General features: G+C 36.2%; 3 protein-coding genes across 3 annotated transcripts; 2 read left to right on the top strand and 1 right to left on the bottom strand.

The window, feature by feature from the left end:
• The first annotated feature begins 70 nt into the window (after positions 1–70).
• On the top strand, positions 71–2,127 carry LOC135694331 (proteasome inhibitor PI31 subunit). Its single transcript, XM_065213018.2, has 2 exons — positions 71–605; positions 1,015–2,127. The coding sequence occupies exons 1-2, from the start codon at positions 98–100 to the stop codon at positions 1,407–1,409; spliced, it is 903 nt and encodes a 300-aa protein (XP_065069090.2). The 5' UTR covers positions 71–97; the 3' UTR covers positions 1,410–2,127.
• LOC135694334 (ubiquitin-like-conjugating enzyme ATG10) lies at positions 1,438–6,554 on the bottom strand. The gene is made up of 6 exons (XM_065213021.2): positions 6,200–6,554; positions 5,816–5,962; positions 5,001–5,100; positions 2,900–2,994; positions 2,463–2,566; positions 1,438–2,013 (listed from the first exon to the last, which is right to left on the bottom strand). The coding sequence occupies exons 1-6, from the start codon at positions 6,299–6,301 to the stop codon at positions 1,905–1,907; spliced, it is 657 nt and encodes a 218-aa protein (XP_065069093.2). The 5' UTR covers positions 6,302–6,554; the 3' UTR covers positions 1,438–1,904.
• A 387-nt stretch (positions 6,555–6,941) lies between these two features.
• Positions 6,942–18,919, top strand: LOC135694332 (transmembrane protein 59). The gene is made up of 7 exons (XM_065213019.2): positions 6,942–7,154; positions 10,593–10,698; positions 11,823–11,926; positions 13,848–14,021; positions 14,342–14,411; positions 15,783–15,952; positions 17,574–18,919. Exons 1-7 carry the CDS (start codon positions 7,047–7,049, stop codon positions 17,697–17,699), a joined length of 858 nt encoding a protein of 285 aa, XP_065069091.1. The 5' UTR covers positions 6,942–7,046; the 3' UTR covers positions 17,700–18,919.
• Positions 18,920–18,948: the final 29 nt, after the last annotated feature.

Genomic DNA, 18,948 nt, shown 5'->3' with positions numbered 1-18,948 from the left:
AGGAGAAAAGCAGGGGGTAAAATAAACAGAAATTTTCTTCAGCCTCCTTTTCACTGTTTTCCCGGTAATTATTTTTGATACTCTGCGTAACAAAAACATGGCAGACAGTGGGAAAGAAAGTACTTCATTTATGGAACCAGAGATTAGGTCAATCCTTGATTCTGTAATATCTAGCAATAAACCAAACACAGACCAGGATCTATTATGCTTAGTGACACATGCAGTTCTTCTTCAAAATGGCTTTAAGGCTGTTTGCGTTGGCGGCAGGTACGACGGGGACAGTCTAAATGGGCTTGAAGGAACGGCTTTGCCCGATCAGTGGAACAAACAGGAGGATCCTGATTGCTATGAGTTTACATACCTAAAGACGGATAGCCAAAGGCTATATACATTAAGAGCGTTGCTGATAGAGGATAAACTTTGCTTCAACTTGCTAAAACAAGGCGAAAGCCAAGGAAATGCAGCCGAAGTTCAAATTGCTACTGCAGATCATATTAACAGACAGCAAAAGCCCATAAATATCGAATGGTTAAATGAACTGGGGTTCCTCTGGAAAAAAATCGAGAGAGGTCTTCTTGGAAAGCACCAGGATCTCTTTGAAAGGCGTAAGTTTAAGTATTTACACTCAGTTGAATGCTTGAATAATTGTGCTCTAAAGGAATAGGCTTTCATTTTGAGTTATGTAGTATCTAATATTCATCACCTCAACTGCTTGTCATATTGCTATCCACATTGCAATTATTATTATTATAATCAGCTGACTTGTCAAATTGCAATGGCACACCCAATATGCAGACATGGTATTGTTAAGGGCACTTAGCTTTATTCAACTAAAATCTGGAAAAATTGATATTTCTGGTGTGCCTGGCATTTTTAGCTAATTTTTGCACTTTCCAACCTGAAGTGCAAGGCTGTTGGTGCACCTTGGATCTTGTAAAAAATGGCCATACTCTGCAAACTGGGACATTGTGGCACATTACCTTCTATTTGTATTACCATTCTGTTACATTTTAGGAGATTATGAGCTTCACAGTAAATTATTAGAACAAGAAAGACCAAGACAAAGAGATAACAGGCCACAACCAGTTTTACATGATGGTGTCCCGGTACACCCATTGCAAGCACATCAACCATCACCATTTGCTTATGGAGATGCTGACCTCTTTCCTGGTCACCCAGGACAAGGTGGTATGATTATGGACCCTTTTAGATCAGGTGGAATAGGGCTTAGACCCCCAATGCACCCTGGTGTGCCAAGAGGCTCTGTGCCTCCTGGAGCCAGGTTTGACCCATTTGGGCCACTTACAGAGTTTGACCACTCAACTGGAAGCAGGAGGCCACCAAGATCATTTGACCCTAATCCTGACCATCTTCAGAGGCCAGGGTTTAATGATGATATGTACATGTAGAATTTATTTGCATAAAAACATAATTCACTTTTCAATAGAGCAATATTGATTTAGAAAGCTGTTGCTGGAGGCATATAAATTACAAATTTTGCTATAAACAAGCTGATATAAATTACAATGTCAGTAATTCTATCACATTCCTTGCAATTGAATACATCAAGGCAAGCAACTCGAAAGCCAAACACAAAATAATCCATCAATATGCTTGTATAGATCACATTGTTCCCCAAACATTGAAGTGGTATTACATACCTACAAGTCAGATTCATACAATGTAGAAAAGACCTTATAAATACAGGATACATAAACAATTGGCTCAAAGCAATAATTTTCCAATGCTCTTTGTTTGTTTGTACATCTCATTAATGGACTTTCAAGCTAGGCTGGAGTGGTTTCCAGATAAGAAGGATAACTTCTTAAACTGATAATCCCAGTCTTGATTTTGCTTCATAGATATTGCCTCCGTTTTTGTTGTTGTTAATTGTAAACATTTTACTAGTTTTCATTAGATTTCATTTGTAGTTCTTTTTCCTCGGTGAACAAATCTGTTGCTAGATGTAGACCTACCAAAGGACCAACAGCACTGAGCCACAAAGGAACATACCTTGTAGAAAAATATTGTTATTCAGTTGAGCTAGATTTGCTGTTTGAAAATAGCTGGAAACGTAAAAACACAATATACCAAATACTAAAGATTTCAAAATGGTAAATAAAATCACACTGTTTTATATTTTCTTTCTCCAGCCCATTTTTCGTTATTAAATATGTTTGGTTATCAGGTTTCTTTTAAAGTTACATAACATAAAGATTTTACAGCAGATACAATAAACCAATGATTTTATTACTGTAATGATTCGAGATCAGTATGATTGCTGACATACTGGGAACCTAGCCACCATGAACATGCAATAAATGCTTTTTTCAAACACACTGTAAGTCATTCAAACCAGTGGTCATGATCAATTAAAATTAAAGGATTGAGCTGTAGCAAAGAGAACTGGAAAAGGAAATTGAGGATTTGTGAATCCTTTGACACATTTATGTTCAACAAACCTGTGTTTGCTTGTATGAATATCAACTGGCAAGAGATTTCCCATCATTTTTGCTGTATTACAAGGATGAATATGAAACACAGGGTACCCAAGCAGTGGATGTTCCTGAAAGAAATAGCTGTGTTGTTTAGTTTGATTTGCTTGTTACTATTTTATTGACTGCTAGATAGAATTAAGTTGGCATTGCTTCATTCTATTCTTTTTGCTAGTTTGATTAGGGGGAGGGGCTGCAATAATAGCCTCCTTCTGCCAATGGAAAATATCCTTTCTAAATACATATTAAATTCTCAATAAAACACTCAAGCATTTCTCCGAGTAATGTCTTATTAATTTTGTAAAATTTCAAGTCATAATAAATGTTAATCCCTCCCAACAAAGGTTTTCTCTGTAAAGAAATGGCTTATGGTTCAATAAGAAGATGAAAAAAGGAAAACATACTGTCTGTGTCAAAAATGACCATTTATCAACAAGAGCATCGCCATAAACATCTGGTACTTGCCCCCAGATCTCATCAAGCTCCAGGCTTTTGCCATCTGTAAAATCAGGTTAAGGCTAATAAATCTTTAAACCATTAAATGTCCTAAACAATTTTGGTGTTAATTTACAAACCCATCAGTTGCATTATGCAACAGGATATTGTTACAATGTGCAAATGAACAACTCAGGAAAAATTCTCAATAGTTTTGCAATGATAGTTTTGCAGGTCCCTTAGTGATAGCAGTATTATCTTTACTGAAAAGGCTATCCTGTTTAAATATGGTAGATTATTGTTATTATTATTAAGTATCTTGGGCGTCACTTCGACTTTAATATGAGCAACCAAGAACATATGTCTAAGCTCAGCTCCATCTTCACAGAACTCCTAACGCAAATTGATTCTTTACCTCTCCATCCAAAGAATAAGCTGCTTCTTTATAACAGCTATCTTCTCTCACAAGTTTCGTGGCACCTCACAGTAGCCGATCTATCAAAAACCTGGATCGTCGAAAACCTTGATAATCAAGTTTCTGCATTTATCCGCCGTTGGCTCGATATACCCATAAGTGCTACTTTAAGTGGCATTATTCTGTCAAAAAACCAGTTCGGTCTTAACTTGATTCTTCCTTCTGTTAAATTCATGCAGTGTCAAACTGTTTGTCGTAATGCACTGAAATCCTCTCCCAACAAAAACATCCAATCTTTGTGGAAAAATACCAGCCAGAGCATGAACATCCAATATGATGTTTACAGGAATACTAGAGTATTGAAGGCTGTTAGATCAGAACATAAAGAGCGCCTTCAAAACCATCTTGTATCTCAAGGTACCGTTCTTTCCTTCATCTTTGACCACTCTCTTCCTATAGCCTCTAAAATATGGACCACGGTTCAAAGCAACATGCCCAAGAACATTTACAGTTTTACTATCAAATATCTTAGCAACTCCCTTGCCACGCGAAAAAACTTATCTTAATGGAACATTACTCAGTCGTCCGATTGCTCTTTTAGCCATATGCCAGAAACGTTACTTCACATTGTTGCAGGCTGCAAAACATACCTCGAAGAAGGCCGTTACACATGGTGCCATAACTCTGCATTGAACTTCCTAGCACAATCTTTAAAAGCTATACCTAATTGCTCTCTTTACGCAGACCTTTCAGGTTATCTCTCACCCTCTATCATAACAGGAGACTCTTTCCGTCCTGATCTACTTCTAGTCACTTCTGACCATCGACTATTCATACTCGAGCTGACAGTAGGATACGAAACTAACTTGGATGTTAATGCTAACCGCAAAAAAGAGAAATACTCGAATCTTATTCACAGCCTAAGCTCAGCCTATTCTTCTATCATGTTTGTTAATCTTTCTATCAGTTCCCTAGGTATCTTTGGTCATTCTTGCTCCTCTTTCATCGACCTGTGCAACGCTCTAGATATCAGCGAGAATCATCTCCGCTTCATGATCTCCAAACTATCCAACTTAACTATCCGTACTACCTATTACATTTTCTGCCGCAGAAATAAATCTTGGAATAATCCTGAACTTCTTCAATTCTAATCGATCTCTGCTACTGACGACTTCTAAAACAAACAATGATGAACACACTTTTTCCTTCTTTTTTTTGTTAATTTCTTTTGTTTGTGCTTGTAATAGTCTTTTTCTTTGTAAACCCAGGCTAGCCAATTGCAAATTACCTTTGTAATAGCGAAATTTGTAATTGTAGTTTTAATTGAATTGAAAATGAAAAGTTTCCATTATTATTATTATTATTATTATTATTATTATGAAAAATTGTCACATAGTTTTTTAATTAAATGAACATTTGTCTGACAGGACATGGTGCTTTTGAAAATTTGGAAGGGATGAAACACTGCAAACCAGGACCATTCAGGGCTATACTTGAAACTTTGACTCTTTCTTGGTTTCAGAGAGAAAATCATTTCATTCCTTCACTGATATGCTTATTTTATACCATTTTTCCAGCTTTCCATCTGGGATGACCAAAACATTGCAAATGTAGAGAAATGACAGTAAGATGAAAATACAAAGCACATTGTATACCTTTCGTCATAGCTGTAAAATATAGAACTGGTACACTGTAGCTGGCATTATAGATTATGTGATACATGTACATCACTTCACGACCATCACCACTAACAACCTTAAAAGGAAATATAAAGTTTGACAAGGGGGTTGAATTTGAATAATGTGATTTTTATACCAAAAAAGTAGGTGTAAAATCTTATTGATATAGTTCAATGTTATTTTATTGCTATTTAAAATCATAGTGAAGATAAACAGCTAAAGCAATGTTATCTTCAAGAGTATGAAAATCTTACACACCCACAGTTCCAAACTGGCAGCTTTGCTATTATCATTCACAAGGATGCAATGTATATTTGTGCATCTGGAATTATTTTCTGTGACTTATGCTTGTACTGGAACAAATCATGTTGCAAAATAGCAGGTTAAAAACTGCAATGTTTTTTTCAAAAAGTGCTGCAAGCTTTTTGGCGATTCTTGGTGCTGCATTCCTTACGCAAACTTTGCAGTATGGCAAAAAACTGATGGGCTCACAAAAATATTATGTCCAAACCATATTCTGACCCAGCTTTCAGCTTGGAAGCATTTGCTGCTTCTGCTAGGCATAGCCAAATAAAATATGCTTTCAAAACTGCAGGCACTGCAGAGCGTTGAGAAGTGGGGGGTCTAAAAAAGTGGGGGGGGGGGCTAAACTGATAAAAAGAGGCTTCAATGGTGGTTAATTTACAAATATTTTGCATTTACAGCAAAAAGGTGGGGCATAAAACCTCCAGCCCCTTTGTTGTGCAGTACCTGAACACTAGCCCTGGTCAAATTATATACTTTCACACTACCTTTACACAGGCAGCATCAGCTTCATCTGCATCTTGTGCTGTAAAATCTTCTTTTCCTTTCTTGCTTTCAGCACTTTTGTTGTGACATTGATTGTTCTGATTTATGACCATAGACCTTTTCTCCAGATATTTGAGTTTCTGATCATACTGATAGAGAGAACATCAAAACTGTATTTCAAATCAATTTAAAAATCACAAAATGACATGAAAGAAATGGATTCTTCGGTCTGGTAGCAAGAGGGAATTTTGACTACGGATGCAACATGCTGCAAAAGGTTTGAAGTTGTTCAACAATCTACTGTTGTTGTTTTGCAGGGCCTAAATTTTGGCTAGTTACGGGCTATAATGACACTTTATCCGACAGAAATATTATGAAACATGTACCTTGGAAGATCTTAACTGCCATCCAGGGTCTATCTGTTTGGTCTTTTCCGCAAAATACTGACAACTAGACACAAAATTGTCATATTCTATAGTTCCTCTCATCTATCTTGACAGGCCTATCTTCGAGTATGGAAGAGCAAATAAGCCCCCTTCCGTTTTAAAAATTATATGCGATCACCGCTCAAAAAGCGTATTTGACGGGGGCTACTTGGCTACATGGTTTCTTTTGTGACAGCCCAGCGTAGGTCAGCATAAAAAGAGCGACGAGATCATCTGATGGAAGTTAAATAGGAGCAAAGTTGTCCTTATCCACATTTCTACAGGCAAATTTCTGTTTTCACGACCCAAACACCCCATTTCAGTAAATTGAAGGTCAAAGTATTCATCTGCATGTGATGTAATGTCAGATTTACCGACAGCGAAAGCTGAATACCGAAAATCCTCGAATTAGCCCTCTAGGGGCTTATTTATTTTTGATATTTTGGATGGGGGCTTATTCGAAGGGGGGGGGCTCATTCGAGGGGGGGGCTTTTTCGAGGTGGGGCCAATTCGAGGATTTATGGTAATTTAAATTGAAACATTCAAAGGAATTTGAATTTTTCAAACAAAAAACAGGAAAATGAAAGATATTCTAAATAATTCCATAAATTCATCAATGTTTATTTTCCGTATTTATCACGGAAAATATTTTCCTTATATTTTGAACGTGCTTTGAAGTTTTTGTTTACATCAAGAGATCTGGGTACTAGCAGAAGCGTAGAAGTCGAAAAGGTGCTTGGTGTTTGATAGAGAAAGCAGAATCTACAGATCTGTTCTCAACAAAACAGACGTCAACCTTCTTTTCAAAATGTTGCCATTATTCCTGGTAGCAACAGCAATTGGTTTTGCAAGTGGAGGTGCGATCGTATGTGAAAACAAATGTAAAAGCAGCTTTCCACTTCATACATACCCGAAAGTGAGTTGTCGTTTAGCGTGATATTTTGTGTTGCCTTGTTGTGGTTTTTAGTTTTCATTTTGCGCTCAGTTGTTCTATTCAATAACAACCCAGTTGTTGATTTTTGTAAGAACATATTTAGGAAAAAGTTTCCTTTATTGGAAATTGAACAAATTAGAAACTTTTAATTCTTCAGAACCGGAAAAAGTACTGGCCTAGTTCAAGTCCAAGCCGCGTTATTTTTATATGCGGAACGGGTGGAAAATACAAATGATGGCTCTGTGGAAGAATTAAAAGCTGATAATTATTTTGCTGATCATTTAAATTTTTGCTGATAAACTTACGTTTTAATATGGCTATGATTGTTTCGATTTTATGCCGATAAAGCAAAAATGAGTTCATTCACATTTCACATTCGTTTCAACACATTTTGTAATTTTGTATTCATCTGTCTTTCAGAGGTACGAATGACTATGAAAGACCTTTAAGTTTTCAACTGTAAACTTGCCAACAAATTTGATCATTCAAAAAATTAGGCTTTATACAAAGTTTCTTTTAATCACAAACGCCATGTTTTGTAAGAATCAAACCGTTAAATTTTCACCAATTTTTAAGATTTCAACCGCAACAATTTTGCAACACATAAAAATCAAAGTGTACCATTTTTAAAATCATCTATAAAGACACACTGTTTCAAAAATATAGCTGTTTGGAATCAAACCAGTCATAAAGAAGGTGTGGGTGCAGCATGGTGTTCACTTTTTTGGTTTGCAAAAGCCACTTTCAATAAAAACTGCTTCTTCAAGAAAACAGTTGGCATTTTTAATCACAGGTCCTTTGGGCCATTGGTTGCAAAAAGGACTTATTATATGGGGTGAAAAAGCTGCAAAACCATGTAAAAATTAGCCACAAACTGCGATATGCCATTGTATCAAGCCAATTTACACTGAAAAAGGCAGAATACATCTAATGTGAAGCCACAATGCATGGAAGAGCCATTGCCTAATTTGTAGGCCATGCAGAGAAATGGAGTTTGGGCTGTGAAGCCAAGTGATCACCAAACAGCAGTTGTTCCCAAGAGAAACAACCAGAATAGCCAAGAACAATACAACTCAGTCAGCAAAAAGACACTGGTAGAAAATGTCACAGCTAGTGAAATTGGGACAACAGTAAAATTTCTGGAGCCCCCCAATAATTGTCAAACTGTAGTATGTTTCCTTTATAACAGTGCTGAATGAGATGAAAAGCAATGTGCAGCCCCTCCCCCCTCCCAAATATGAGCTTCGTTCCGACAGCCACGGCTTTCACACTACTTTAACAATAAATATCTCTGATGGAATAACGATAAAAGAAAGCTTATGAATATATCCAGGTATCTCTACTAGATTTGATGCCGAAAATATTTTAAATACAGTTTCCGGCAATCCCTCTTGCCACTAAACTATGATGGAAGTCTTCATGAAACCTTTTAGAAATGAATAATATTTTGGCCCCAACTTTTAATGATGTCTAATCAAAAGGGACACAAAAACACTTTTGAAAATGGCACAATTGGAAAATGGCACGAAACATTTAAGTGCAAATGCTTGAAACAGAACTATTCTATTGCAGATTTGACTCTCTTTGAATCCAGAGCGCTATTGTTCTGCTTCCAAATGTAACCCTTGAAAATTTCATGCCTTTGTCACAACCTTGGAGGGGGGGGGGGGGTACCTTAACATGTTTGAAGGTACGGAAATGTGCCATTATTTAGGGGTATCTTTTTCTGAAAAGTGTGGAATTATCAGTATCAGTTTTTGGAATTTTTGCGAAACTATGGGAGAAACATGCAGAATTGTGGGTACCATTTTGGGGAAATATTGCAAAATAATTAGGAGGGAGATTTAGCATTAACAAAATGAATGTCCAGTAAGAAATAAATGTATGATATATATATGTGTAATATTGAGATTTTGGGGCATAGGACATGCAAAATTTGGTTGATGTTTTTTATGTGCTTTAAAAATTTATGGGTAATAGTTTCCATCATGTTTGTGGAATTATGGGTCACATTTTTTCAGACATTTGCAGAATTATGGGTCCAAAATTTTAACCAAAATGGCATGTCCCCACCCAAAATTAGGCATAGTTTACCCCCTGAGGTCACAACCTGTCGTTTTCCAAATTTTTATGTTTTCATACAAAAACGATCTACATTGAATGATTTGTGGAAAAACGGGACATCCTTGTCGTATAAATCTGCCATATTGCATAAGCCTATTTGGGGAAGGTTGTTTAGCATTGCGTTGTGCTCCACTTATTTTTAACCAAGCTGGTGGTAGGAACTGGGTACAGAAATCACTGGCATAAAGCCAAAAGCCTACAGAAAGCGAGCTTTCCAGCATGGGCCTTCGGCAAAGGCTTTCACATATAAACTGCAACTCTTTAGAATGATGGATGCCTGATGATCGGATATTTCGCAGACAATTTGCATCAAATCTTTGTTACAGATTGCTTATTGATTGGGATTAAGTAGTATAGACGAAAATGTCATTGTTACCCCATTTCAGGAACATGGCAACTCCTTTGTGACCACTTTATCATTTGAGTGAACAAGTGAACATTTGTTCTGTGTCTCAAATTCTGGAATTTGCTCTGTGGCACATGTCCATCAAGCCACATTGTTTTGCTGACATCAGTGCTAGTTTGACAAGACTTGTGTGAATTATGTCAGAGGTGTCTGACATCACTTTTTAAGTTGAACATTTCTTGAAATTGTAATTTGAATTTGGACTATAATAATGTTCCATTATAAGTAGGAGGGTACAGTTGTTGAATTAATATTTTATTGTAGCTTATTTCAAAACTGTCCCTAATCTTGCTTTTAGTAAGGCTGTTAATAATTTGCAAAGCTGCCCTGCTCATGATGTCGACTAAATATCGGTTGTTAGCTATCAGAGATTGAAAGCAGAAAAATGAAATTTCTTTGTATAGCATTCTGTTATGGAAATTATGTCACTGTGTCACTAACTTGCCCTTCCTCCCATATATACTGTAATTATTCTGACATATATTTATAAAAATATTTTTAGCTTACGGTTTGTAATGAAGCATATTAAATATGCTCTTTTCTTTCTCCTTTTTATTAATCAGTGTCAACTTTTATAAATGGTTGTCTAGGGAGGCAACCTTTAACATGAAAAATTTAAACTCCAATCATAGCTTAGATGTTGAAATATTTAGTTTATAGTTAAAATGAGAAATCAAGAAGAGGCTTTATTTGGTTTTAAAAACAACTTCTTGAACCAGTACCATACCAATTAATTTTCATGGCACCAATTTATAATTTCAAAGTATAGTTATGGTGTGAAGCTGTTTTTTCATTAGTTTGAAAATATAATATTCTCCTCAATGCTTAATTTTGAGGTAACACAATTGATCAATATTTGTTTGTTTATCATTTTTTGGATTTCATTTTAGAAAGAGTCGCTCTTTGCATGCTTAAGAGGATGCAGACTAGAAAGAATTGAGCAGGTCTCAAGAAATTGGAAGAAGATTGTTGCCCCTGGAAGTATCTGTGAAAAAGGTATCGAAATTTATTTAAAAAATATAGAATAACAAAGTCAGCATGTCTAAATGACATGGTAGTAGATTTTGATAGAATCATTTATATTTTAAAATCATAAAAATCATAATCATCATGTAACTGAATGTTATGTTTGCCATGTTTGAGGTCACAGCTCATTCTTTTTCATATGAAAAGTCGAGTTCTTTGTTTTAAGATTCAAGTTATATGTAATTGGATAATTTTTCATATTCTAAAAGTTAAGAAAGTTTCAATGTTTTCATTTTTTAGTTTTTTCACAGCTTTAAAATCAGAGCATTAAAGGTCTTTAAGGGACTCCTGGCATTTTGGCTCTGTTAATTTGTCATGCTAGTAATTTTTCACCCATTACTGAAAGTCACAGAATGGTTTAATAGACTTTTACTGCTGATTTGGCTGTAAATCAGTATTTTGAGACAGTTTGGTTTAGAAGACTTTTATGTGGGCTTGAATGAGTTTTCAATTAAAAAAAGTAAATTGTAAGGCTTGTTGGCCATGTCACATCTTACCCCTACCTAGAAGGTGTAAGAAAGATAAACAACTAAGGTTTTAGCCACATTTCAATTTTCACTGTCATTCAATCTCATCTGCTTTGAGAATCAATCAGTAAGGCCACCATGTTCCATTGCATTGTGCTGGCTTTTTAAATTTCATCGGTTTGCCTAAACAATATATGTTAAAAGTGAATGGTTGACTGATGGGAGATAACGCCTTTATTTTAGCGAAAATTTAAGTGTAACTGTGAATACAGGAAATTTCTCTCTATCTGACTTTTCTGAACAATGTTAAGATCAGGTTTTTCTGGTGGTCCTTCAATCTTGTTGTCCTGGAAGACCTGCCTGTGCTCAGGTCCAAAAGGCTCCGGTTTTCAATTAATCATTTGCTACAGCTCAGCCAACTCAGAACAATTTGGCATAATAAGCTACTTTGAAAAGCCAATGTCTAAATGAAATATTTACACACTTACACAGTTTGCAGTTCTCCCTGTTTTACATTTCTTAACATTTATTGGGTAATCAGATTCTTGAATCGAGCTATACAAATGCTTACAATGTTTTCCTTAATTTTATCTTACTTAGAATAATTGTTCATAATTTTGTTCACAGACTGCAAAACTGCATATGGAAGGGACATAGATTCATTGAATGCTTGCGTTATTGGCTGTCGATCAGCTGAACCTGTTTTTCCAACCATGGAGACAATGCTAAAGGTAATGTTTTTCCCAATTCCTATCCTGTATACACTCATACCTATCACAATGTGTTAGATATTATTGCATGATGGAAAGGGCAACGGGAGGGGCAGACCTTGTTTATGAAAATGTTTGAGCTTTGAAGAAATTGTTGCTGGATTCAGTTAAGTAATTAACACTTTGTACCATAGCCCTCAATTCTTGTATTTTGAGTATTAATTTTCAAGTACAACTTAAAAGCAACTGAAAGCTGTCTAAAAATAAAAGTCTTGATTGGAATTACAAAGCTCCATTTACCATGAAGTCATTTGCATGTTTGTTGAATGCTGAAGTAATGGTTTTATGTTCAGGCTTTCGACCAATTTAAATGTAGTTAGTATTGTTGGTATGTAGAATATGGGGACTTGTCCCTCCGTTACTTTACTATATCATATGCTTCTTAAACCTTTTTCTTAAAGGCTTTGCTATGTAGCTCCTTCAGATTTCCATAAAATGACCACATATAATTGCCAAATTCCAAGAAATTTTCACACACACCAGGGGCGGCGTGGGGTGGTATTAAAGGTATTAGTCTAATACCATTTTATTTTCAAAGGAAGGCGACTTTGGGTCTCTGAGATTGCAGGAAATTTATTTTGCCTTTTGTACGCTGCCACTTTTTCACAACAATTTTATCGATGCGACCAGCTCTATTCATATAGCCAAGCTATATTTGCTTTTCTGTTCGTTGAATGAAAGCTTTCCTAATCCTCATTGAAATCATTGAAAAGTGTAATCAATGCCGTAATCAGCAGCCCTGGCCATGGTATTAGCCTCCAAAAACTAATACACTGCCCCGAAATTTCTTTTGTGTGTTGTGGTCTGCATGACGTGAATTTCTCTTGTTGAGCCATGGTAGAAGAATGGGTGAACAGCAGTAAGGTATTAGTTTTTCATTTCTAATACTACGAGGGCCACTGTCAGTGGAAGGGACGGTGGAAAGAGCCCCAGCTCTATTCTAAGGCCTCAGCTTATAGAAAAAATATTTCTGGAAATTAACTTTATGAATTTACAAAATGTAGCTGTACTTTGCTAGCAATGCCTTTGGATGGATAATTTGATTGACAAAATTTAGACACTGAATATAAAGAGCAACAGTCATGAAATAATTTGTTTAAGCTAAAGGCAGTTGTAAAAGTTGTTTTGTATGAACTGTATGTTTTTTAAAACTTTGATTCTATATGATTGTAGAGTCACAGGCAACATTCTCACATTATTTCTCTCGGTTTCTCAAATCAAATGATACATCTTACGTTTTTTTGCTGCATTTCTCTAAAGTAAATCGCTCGCTTTATCGTAATAGAATCTCATTCGCGGGCCAAAAGCCTCATGGTATTAGAATTAATGGGCTAATACCTTGGGGCTCCATTACTGGGCAGCAAACCGCTGTATCAAAACACGATTTCGCTCGAGTAATTTGCCGCAGCCATAATTCATTTGTATTTCGTAGGACCGATCCTTCACCCAAAACTAGTAGGATGAACTACATTACCACAGGTTCATCAGTGTCTGGGGGGAGACAACGGGGGCCAGTGCCTTCAAATAATTTGGTAAGATATGGTATTGCCAAAAGCTATTTTAAACCATCATATCGAAAAGGTCATTTTGCCCACCTTCTTAAATAAGAACATATAAGCTCCACCCCTGTTAAATAGTTTCAGGATCTAGGGAGGGGAACTTCTTATGTCTTAATTTCGGAGGCTAATACCAATATTTTTCTACTCCCAGCCGCCCCTGACACACACCACAATATTTTCTTCTTTCAAAAACTTCTGCTGTGGTTTTAGTGATGCAGCTGCAGTGTTGGTCGTACCCATCATTGTATGCAATACATTGTTGATTTATTCAGGTTTCTGTAATGGTCATAATAGCATCATTATTTTTGCAATCTACTTTGCAGGAAGAGAGAGCAAAAGCAGGACTTGATGGTGGACATTATTTCATTTTAAGGCCAGTCTTGGTCGTAAGGCGCTATTGTTCAGGATTATTCAATGTTGCAGTTTCTTTTATTGGACAGAGGAGTAACATCTCTTCTCGTGATTCTTATGTGCAATCTGTCACTATTGAAGTTAAGGTGAGCTTTTTCTTACCTAATTTTGTTTGATTCATTTTACTGACAGCCTCGATTTATTTTCTTTCTTTTACCATGCTCAATTGTTCTAAAGAAAAGAAAAAATTGACCCTAAACAAGGCAGATTAATAGTTTATTGTTGCTTCGATATTGTCGCAAAATATAGCTTTAATATCTTTTGTCTAAAAACTGCTATTTTTAAGATTTCAAAAGCACAAATATAGACTAAATCTAGTTACAATTTTTACCACAAATTCTTGTCTTTGGAGCTCTTCTACTCTTTTCTAGACATATTATGATAGCCTGAGCTAAATATATTTTAGGGAGATCCAAGTTATATTCATGTGGAATCACTGACTGATGTCTCCTATACCAACAAATATGACCTAAATGGTTTGTAACTTTGTGTTTTTTCTCCTCTTCTTTGTCTTCTAACTTTGAGAACTCTTTCTTCTCGCTATTCCCCTTTTAAACTCTAATGTGGACGTTGCTGCACATCACGGGTAGATACAACATGACATGGCGCCTTACTATGCTGGATTTGACTACACTGCATTACATCACGCTAAACTTCAGATTTGATTAGACTACACCAAACTATCCTACTGAAGATACTACAATATACAGCAACACACAAGACTGTAACACCCAACACAACACTACACTACCCTACGCTAAACAGCCCCACTTTAAACTTCACTGCGTTTCCAAACACACCACAACAGAGCATAACACCACACAACACAATATGCAACACAACACAACATAACGTAATATAACACAACATTATATACAACAAAACACAACACAATAAAACACAGCACAACACAAAACAATACAACATAACATAGCACAACACAACACAACCAAGCACAACACAACACAACCAAGCACAACACAACGCAACACAACAGAACCAAACACAACACAATAAAACACAACAGAACACAATAAAATACAACACAACACAATAGAGCATAACATAACACAACACAACCAAGCACAACACAACACAATACAACATAATGTAACACTTCACAACACAACCAAACACAACACAGCACAAAACAACACAACACAATACAGCATAACATAACACAACACAACCAAGCACAACACAACACAATACAACATAACATAACACTTCACAACACAACCAAGCACAACACAACGCAACACAACAGAACCAAACACAACACAATAAAACACAACAGAACACAATAAAATACAACAGAACACAATACAGCATAACATAACACAACACAACCAAGCACAACACAACACAATACAACATAATGTAACACTTCACAACACAACCAAACACAACACAGCACAAAACAACACAACACAATACAGCATAACATAACACAACACAACCAAGCACAACACAACACAATACAACATAACATAACACTTCACAACACAACCAAGCACAACACAACACAACCAAACACAACCAAACACAACCAAACACAACACAACACAACACAACACGACACAACACAACACAACACAACACAACACAACACAACACAACTAAAAACAGCGCAGCACAGCACTATGCAACACCGCCCTACACTACATCTCACTCTACAACCAACCATTTGACATCACCTAACATTACCAAACGTCACACTACATATGCTACACTACAGAATGCTATACTACTATTAATTATAAATTGAAAGCGGTTCAGACCATTTATCGTTAAATTTGACGCAAGGTTTCTCCCAACTCTTGATTTGAACACGTTGCTTTTACCAGATCAGAAGCTTGAACTCCAAAAAGCAGATGTGGACGATACAACGTGGCTTGGGTGTGTTTCTTATAAAGCTGGTTTGCCAAAATGGTTTTTAGCTGGTGCGTTGATCATTTCTGCAACTGCAATGGTGTATCTTTTTATTTCGATTTGTTGTGAAGCAGATAACGAGAAGGTAAGAAACTAATGTGTATTTATTCTTTAAAAGTTTCAACCTAGAATTTGTTTTGATATTCATTTTCCAGCAGCTGAACTGAATTTTAATTGTTAGTAGAATTAGGTTTGTAAAAACTAGTAAACTAGTAAAAAAGGTCGAAATTGCAAGATCATCAAACCGTAGATTCCGTATTACTGCGATTAAACTCTCGGGACATTAGTCAATTTTGTTTCGAGGGGGCTTTAAAAAAGGGGCGTTTTTTCTTACTTCATCTTTAAGAAAATTGAAATAGCAGAATAATTTTATGATTTATTTTGGTCTATATTTTCTTACCGAAATAAAAGCATCAAACAACACCATAACATTGATTCATACTGGAATAAGAGATTTTGGAAAGAAAAAAGGTTCTTTCTGTATATATATATAGAATTTTTGGTACAGCCTGCTTTCGAAAAATATCTCAAATACTCATATCAGTAAGTAGTAGATTGTTACTTTTTGCAAGGGAAGCTGATCCCCTTGAGCTCCCCTTGAGCTCCCCTTGAGCTCCCCTTGAGCTCCCCTTGAGCTCCCCTTGAGCTCCCCTTGAGCTCCCCTAGCACAATATCACTGTTCCTTATTTATTTTTTATCTTTTGTAATATAATTCCCTGTGAGCATTTTATTTTCTACAAAACTGTCCAACCTCTAGCACAGTGTACAAAACAGTAAATTTATTTCTCAGTGGTTAAAAAGTTTCCTGTTTAGAATTTTTAACTGTGAATTTCTTGTGACCAATGGTCAGTCGGTGAAAATAACACCTTTACTCTACATGCTGACCCTTTTATTAAAAGTTCTTATCATCCAAAAATAATATTTATCAACACTTTTGTGAGGGAAGGGGTAACAACTTTCAAAAAACTGAGAAGATTTCGCGTAGGTTTTCCAGCAATTTGATCAAAGATTGTAAGTTTCTTGAAACTGCAAATTTTCGTGTTGAGTTTAGTAAAAACTCCGTGAAGTTGCTTCTTGGCGACACATGCACGGCTTAAGTTTTTCACACGGCGTACCAAAACAATCGAAGTGGAATTATTTAGTTTCATTCTACATACTCACATGAGTAACAGAGTAAGCTAAACAAATATACGAATCGACATCTGATTAAATTTTGCCAAATCAGAAAGAGACAAAAGCGAATAATGATTGGTACCCAACGATGGGCAAATCATCTAAGCTAAATTTTTTGTAGTAAATTTTTGTCAAACATTCAATCATACACCACAGATAAGTAAAAGGGCACATGATGCTTCCCTTTTGAAGAAATTACGTTGCAATGTAAATATTGTATCCATTTGAGTATCAGTTTATGTTATATTTCCTTCTCTGTGTAAACAACTTAGAATCAACAGGAACCTCTCTACTTTTAACAACAAACAGTAACTCTTCTCCGATTTCTAGTCATGATAGTTGTCATGATATTGTCATGTGTGTGTTTATACATATGATATAAATGAAACATAAATTTAGGCAGGTAAAGTTGAAATGGATATAACGTTTGTTTTAGATTTTTATTGTTTATTAACACCCAAAGTATCTTATCTATTGTTGCAGTTTGTTTGTGTGACTCATTTTACGATTGTCGACCTTCTTCATTGTTTCAGATGCACAAGTTTGATGGGGCATTCGACAAAAATATTGGTGATCCCTACCTTTCACCGCTTCTTGTTGAAGTGGACCAGGCCCCACCGCTGCCACCAAAGTACTCAGAGAAGGGTGGCATTCTGTGAGCAAACTGAAGATAAACTTATTCTTTTTAAGTTAACCTTCAATGTAATTTCCACTAAAAGCAAGTGATAATGTCTGTAAATGTCGTTTTTTGAGTAAATTTTAATAACAGTTTTTGTGATAGCCACCAAAATTTTATTTAAGTAAGAAGTTAAGGCAGGGTAGGTCTTAGTAATGGTCTAAGTTAAGGCATGGTGTATGACATATTCATTTCTCGTATATCTTTTAATGTCAGCCGTCCTCTTATATCGTCAATACGCTGCCCTCGTTTTTAAGCTGCCCTCGTTTAAAAGCTGCCCTAGTTTATAAGCTGCCCTCGTTTAAAAGCTGCCCTAGTTTATAAGCTGCCCTCATTTATAGGCTGCTCTCGTTTAAAGCTGCCTTCGTTTATAAGCTGTCCTCGTTTAAAAGCTGCCCTCGTTTATAAGCTGCCCTCGTTTATAGGCTGCCCTCGTTTATAGGCTGCTCTCATTTTTAGGCTGCTCTCGTTTAAAGGCTGCTCTCGTTTATAGGCTGCTCTCTTTTATAGGGTGCTCTCGTTAAAAGACTGCCCTCGTTTATAAGCTGCCCTCGTTTATAAGTTGCCCTCGTTTAAAGCTGCCCTCGTTTATTATAGGCTGCTCTCATCAATAAGATGACCTCATTTTCAAATCTACTTTTAATGTAAGCCGTACAAAAGTAATTATAAGCGGTTCACCGTTGAAAATAAGGTCCTTTTCTGGGTTGGATTAAGAGATTTCTGGGAAAAAATTAAGTGTAGTTACAGCTTTCTTGCTTTCCTTTTTCGGCTAGTGTCTTTTACTCTGCTGTGCCGCAATAATCCAAAAGATGCCATTATCGGGGATGATACCAGCAGTGATTTCCAGCAGTGAGATTGCAAACATATATTTTCTACAACAAAGGCTGTCAATGCCGTCGTTTCCATGCCATATTCATTCCCTAACAGGTATGCTAGGCTGGCATTGTCAGACGCACAAGCTTGTTTGGGTGTAAATCACTATTTACCCTCTTCCCTGGCATCCGGTCTTTCTTGATACGCGTTAACCCCTTTAATTTATTTTTGAATCTAAGTTCATATGGCTGCTAAAGGACGCAAAGTGGCCAATACGTCATTTTGATCACATTGAAGACACGTCCTAAGTCATACTCATTTGCTGCCTACAGGTGTACATCTTAGAGTAGCTAGATTGTTAACCATGCAATTTTGTTTATCCTGTTGCAATTGGTCTTTGTTTGTAGCATGAGCTCTTC

The sequence above is a fragment of the Rhopilema esculentum genome, chromosome 8 (assembly GCF_057945365.1).
Source record: "Rhopilema esculentum isolate cy_ngs chromosome 8, ASM5794536v1, whole genome shotgun sequence".
In the NCBI taxonomy this organism is placed as follows: Eukaryota; Metazoa; Cnidaria; class Scyphozoa; order Rhizostomeae; family Rhizostomatidae; genus Rhopilema; species Rhopilema esculentum.
Note: the sequence above shows the minus strand (reverse complement) of the source record. Positions and strands in the feature narration are given on the sequence as shown.

What these genes read in the sequence shown, in the direction of transcription:
- LOC135694331 (XM_065213018.2), top strand. Translation starts at nt 98, where the DNA reads ATGGCAGACAGTGGGAAAGAAAGTACTTCATTTATGGAACCAGAGATT. An exon ending in CCAGGATCTCTTTGAAAGGC is followed by an intron (nt 606 to 1,014) that starts GTAAGTTTAAGT and finishes GTTACATTTTAG; the next exon opens with GAGATTATGAGCTTCACAGT.
- LOC135694334 (XM_065213021.2), bottom strand. Translation starts at nt 6,301, where the DNA reads ATGAGAGGAACTATAGAATATGACAATTTTGTGTCTAGTTGTCAGTAT. An exon ending in GGCAGTTAAGATCTTCCAAG is followed by an intron (nt 5,963 to 6,199) that starts GTACATGTTTCA and finishes TCTCTCTATCAG; the next exon opens with TATGATCAGAAACTCAAATA. An exon ending in CTGATGCTGCCTGTGTAAAG is followed by an intron (nt 5,101 to 5,815) that starts GTAGTGTGAAAG and finishes TTTCCTTTTAAG; the next exon opens with GTTGTTAGTGGTGATGGTCG.
- LOC135694332 (XM_065213019.2), top strand. Translation starts at nt 7,047, where the DNA reads ATGTTGCCATTATTCCTGGTAGCAACAGCAATTGGTTTTGCAAGTGGA. An exon ending in CCATGGAGACAATGCTAAAG is followed by an intron (nt 11,927 to 13,847) that starts GTAATGTTTTTC and finishes TCTACTTTGCAG; the next exon opens with GAAGAGAGAGCAAAAGCAGG. An exon ending in GTGAAGCAGATAACGAGAAG is followed by an intron (nt 15,953 to 17,573) that starts GTAAGAAACTAA and finishes TCATTGTTTCAG; the next exon opens with ATGCACAAGTTTGATGGGGC.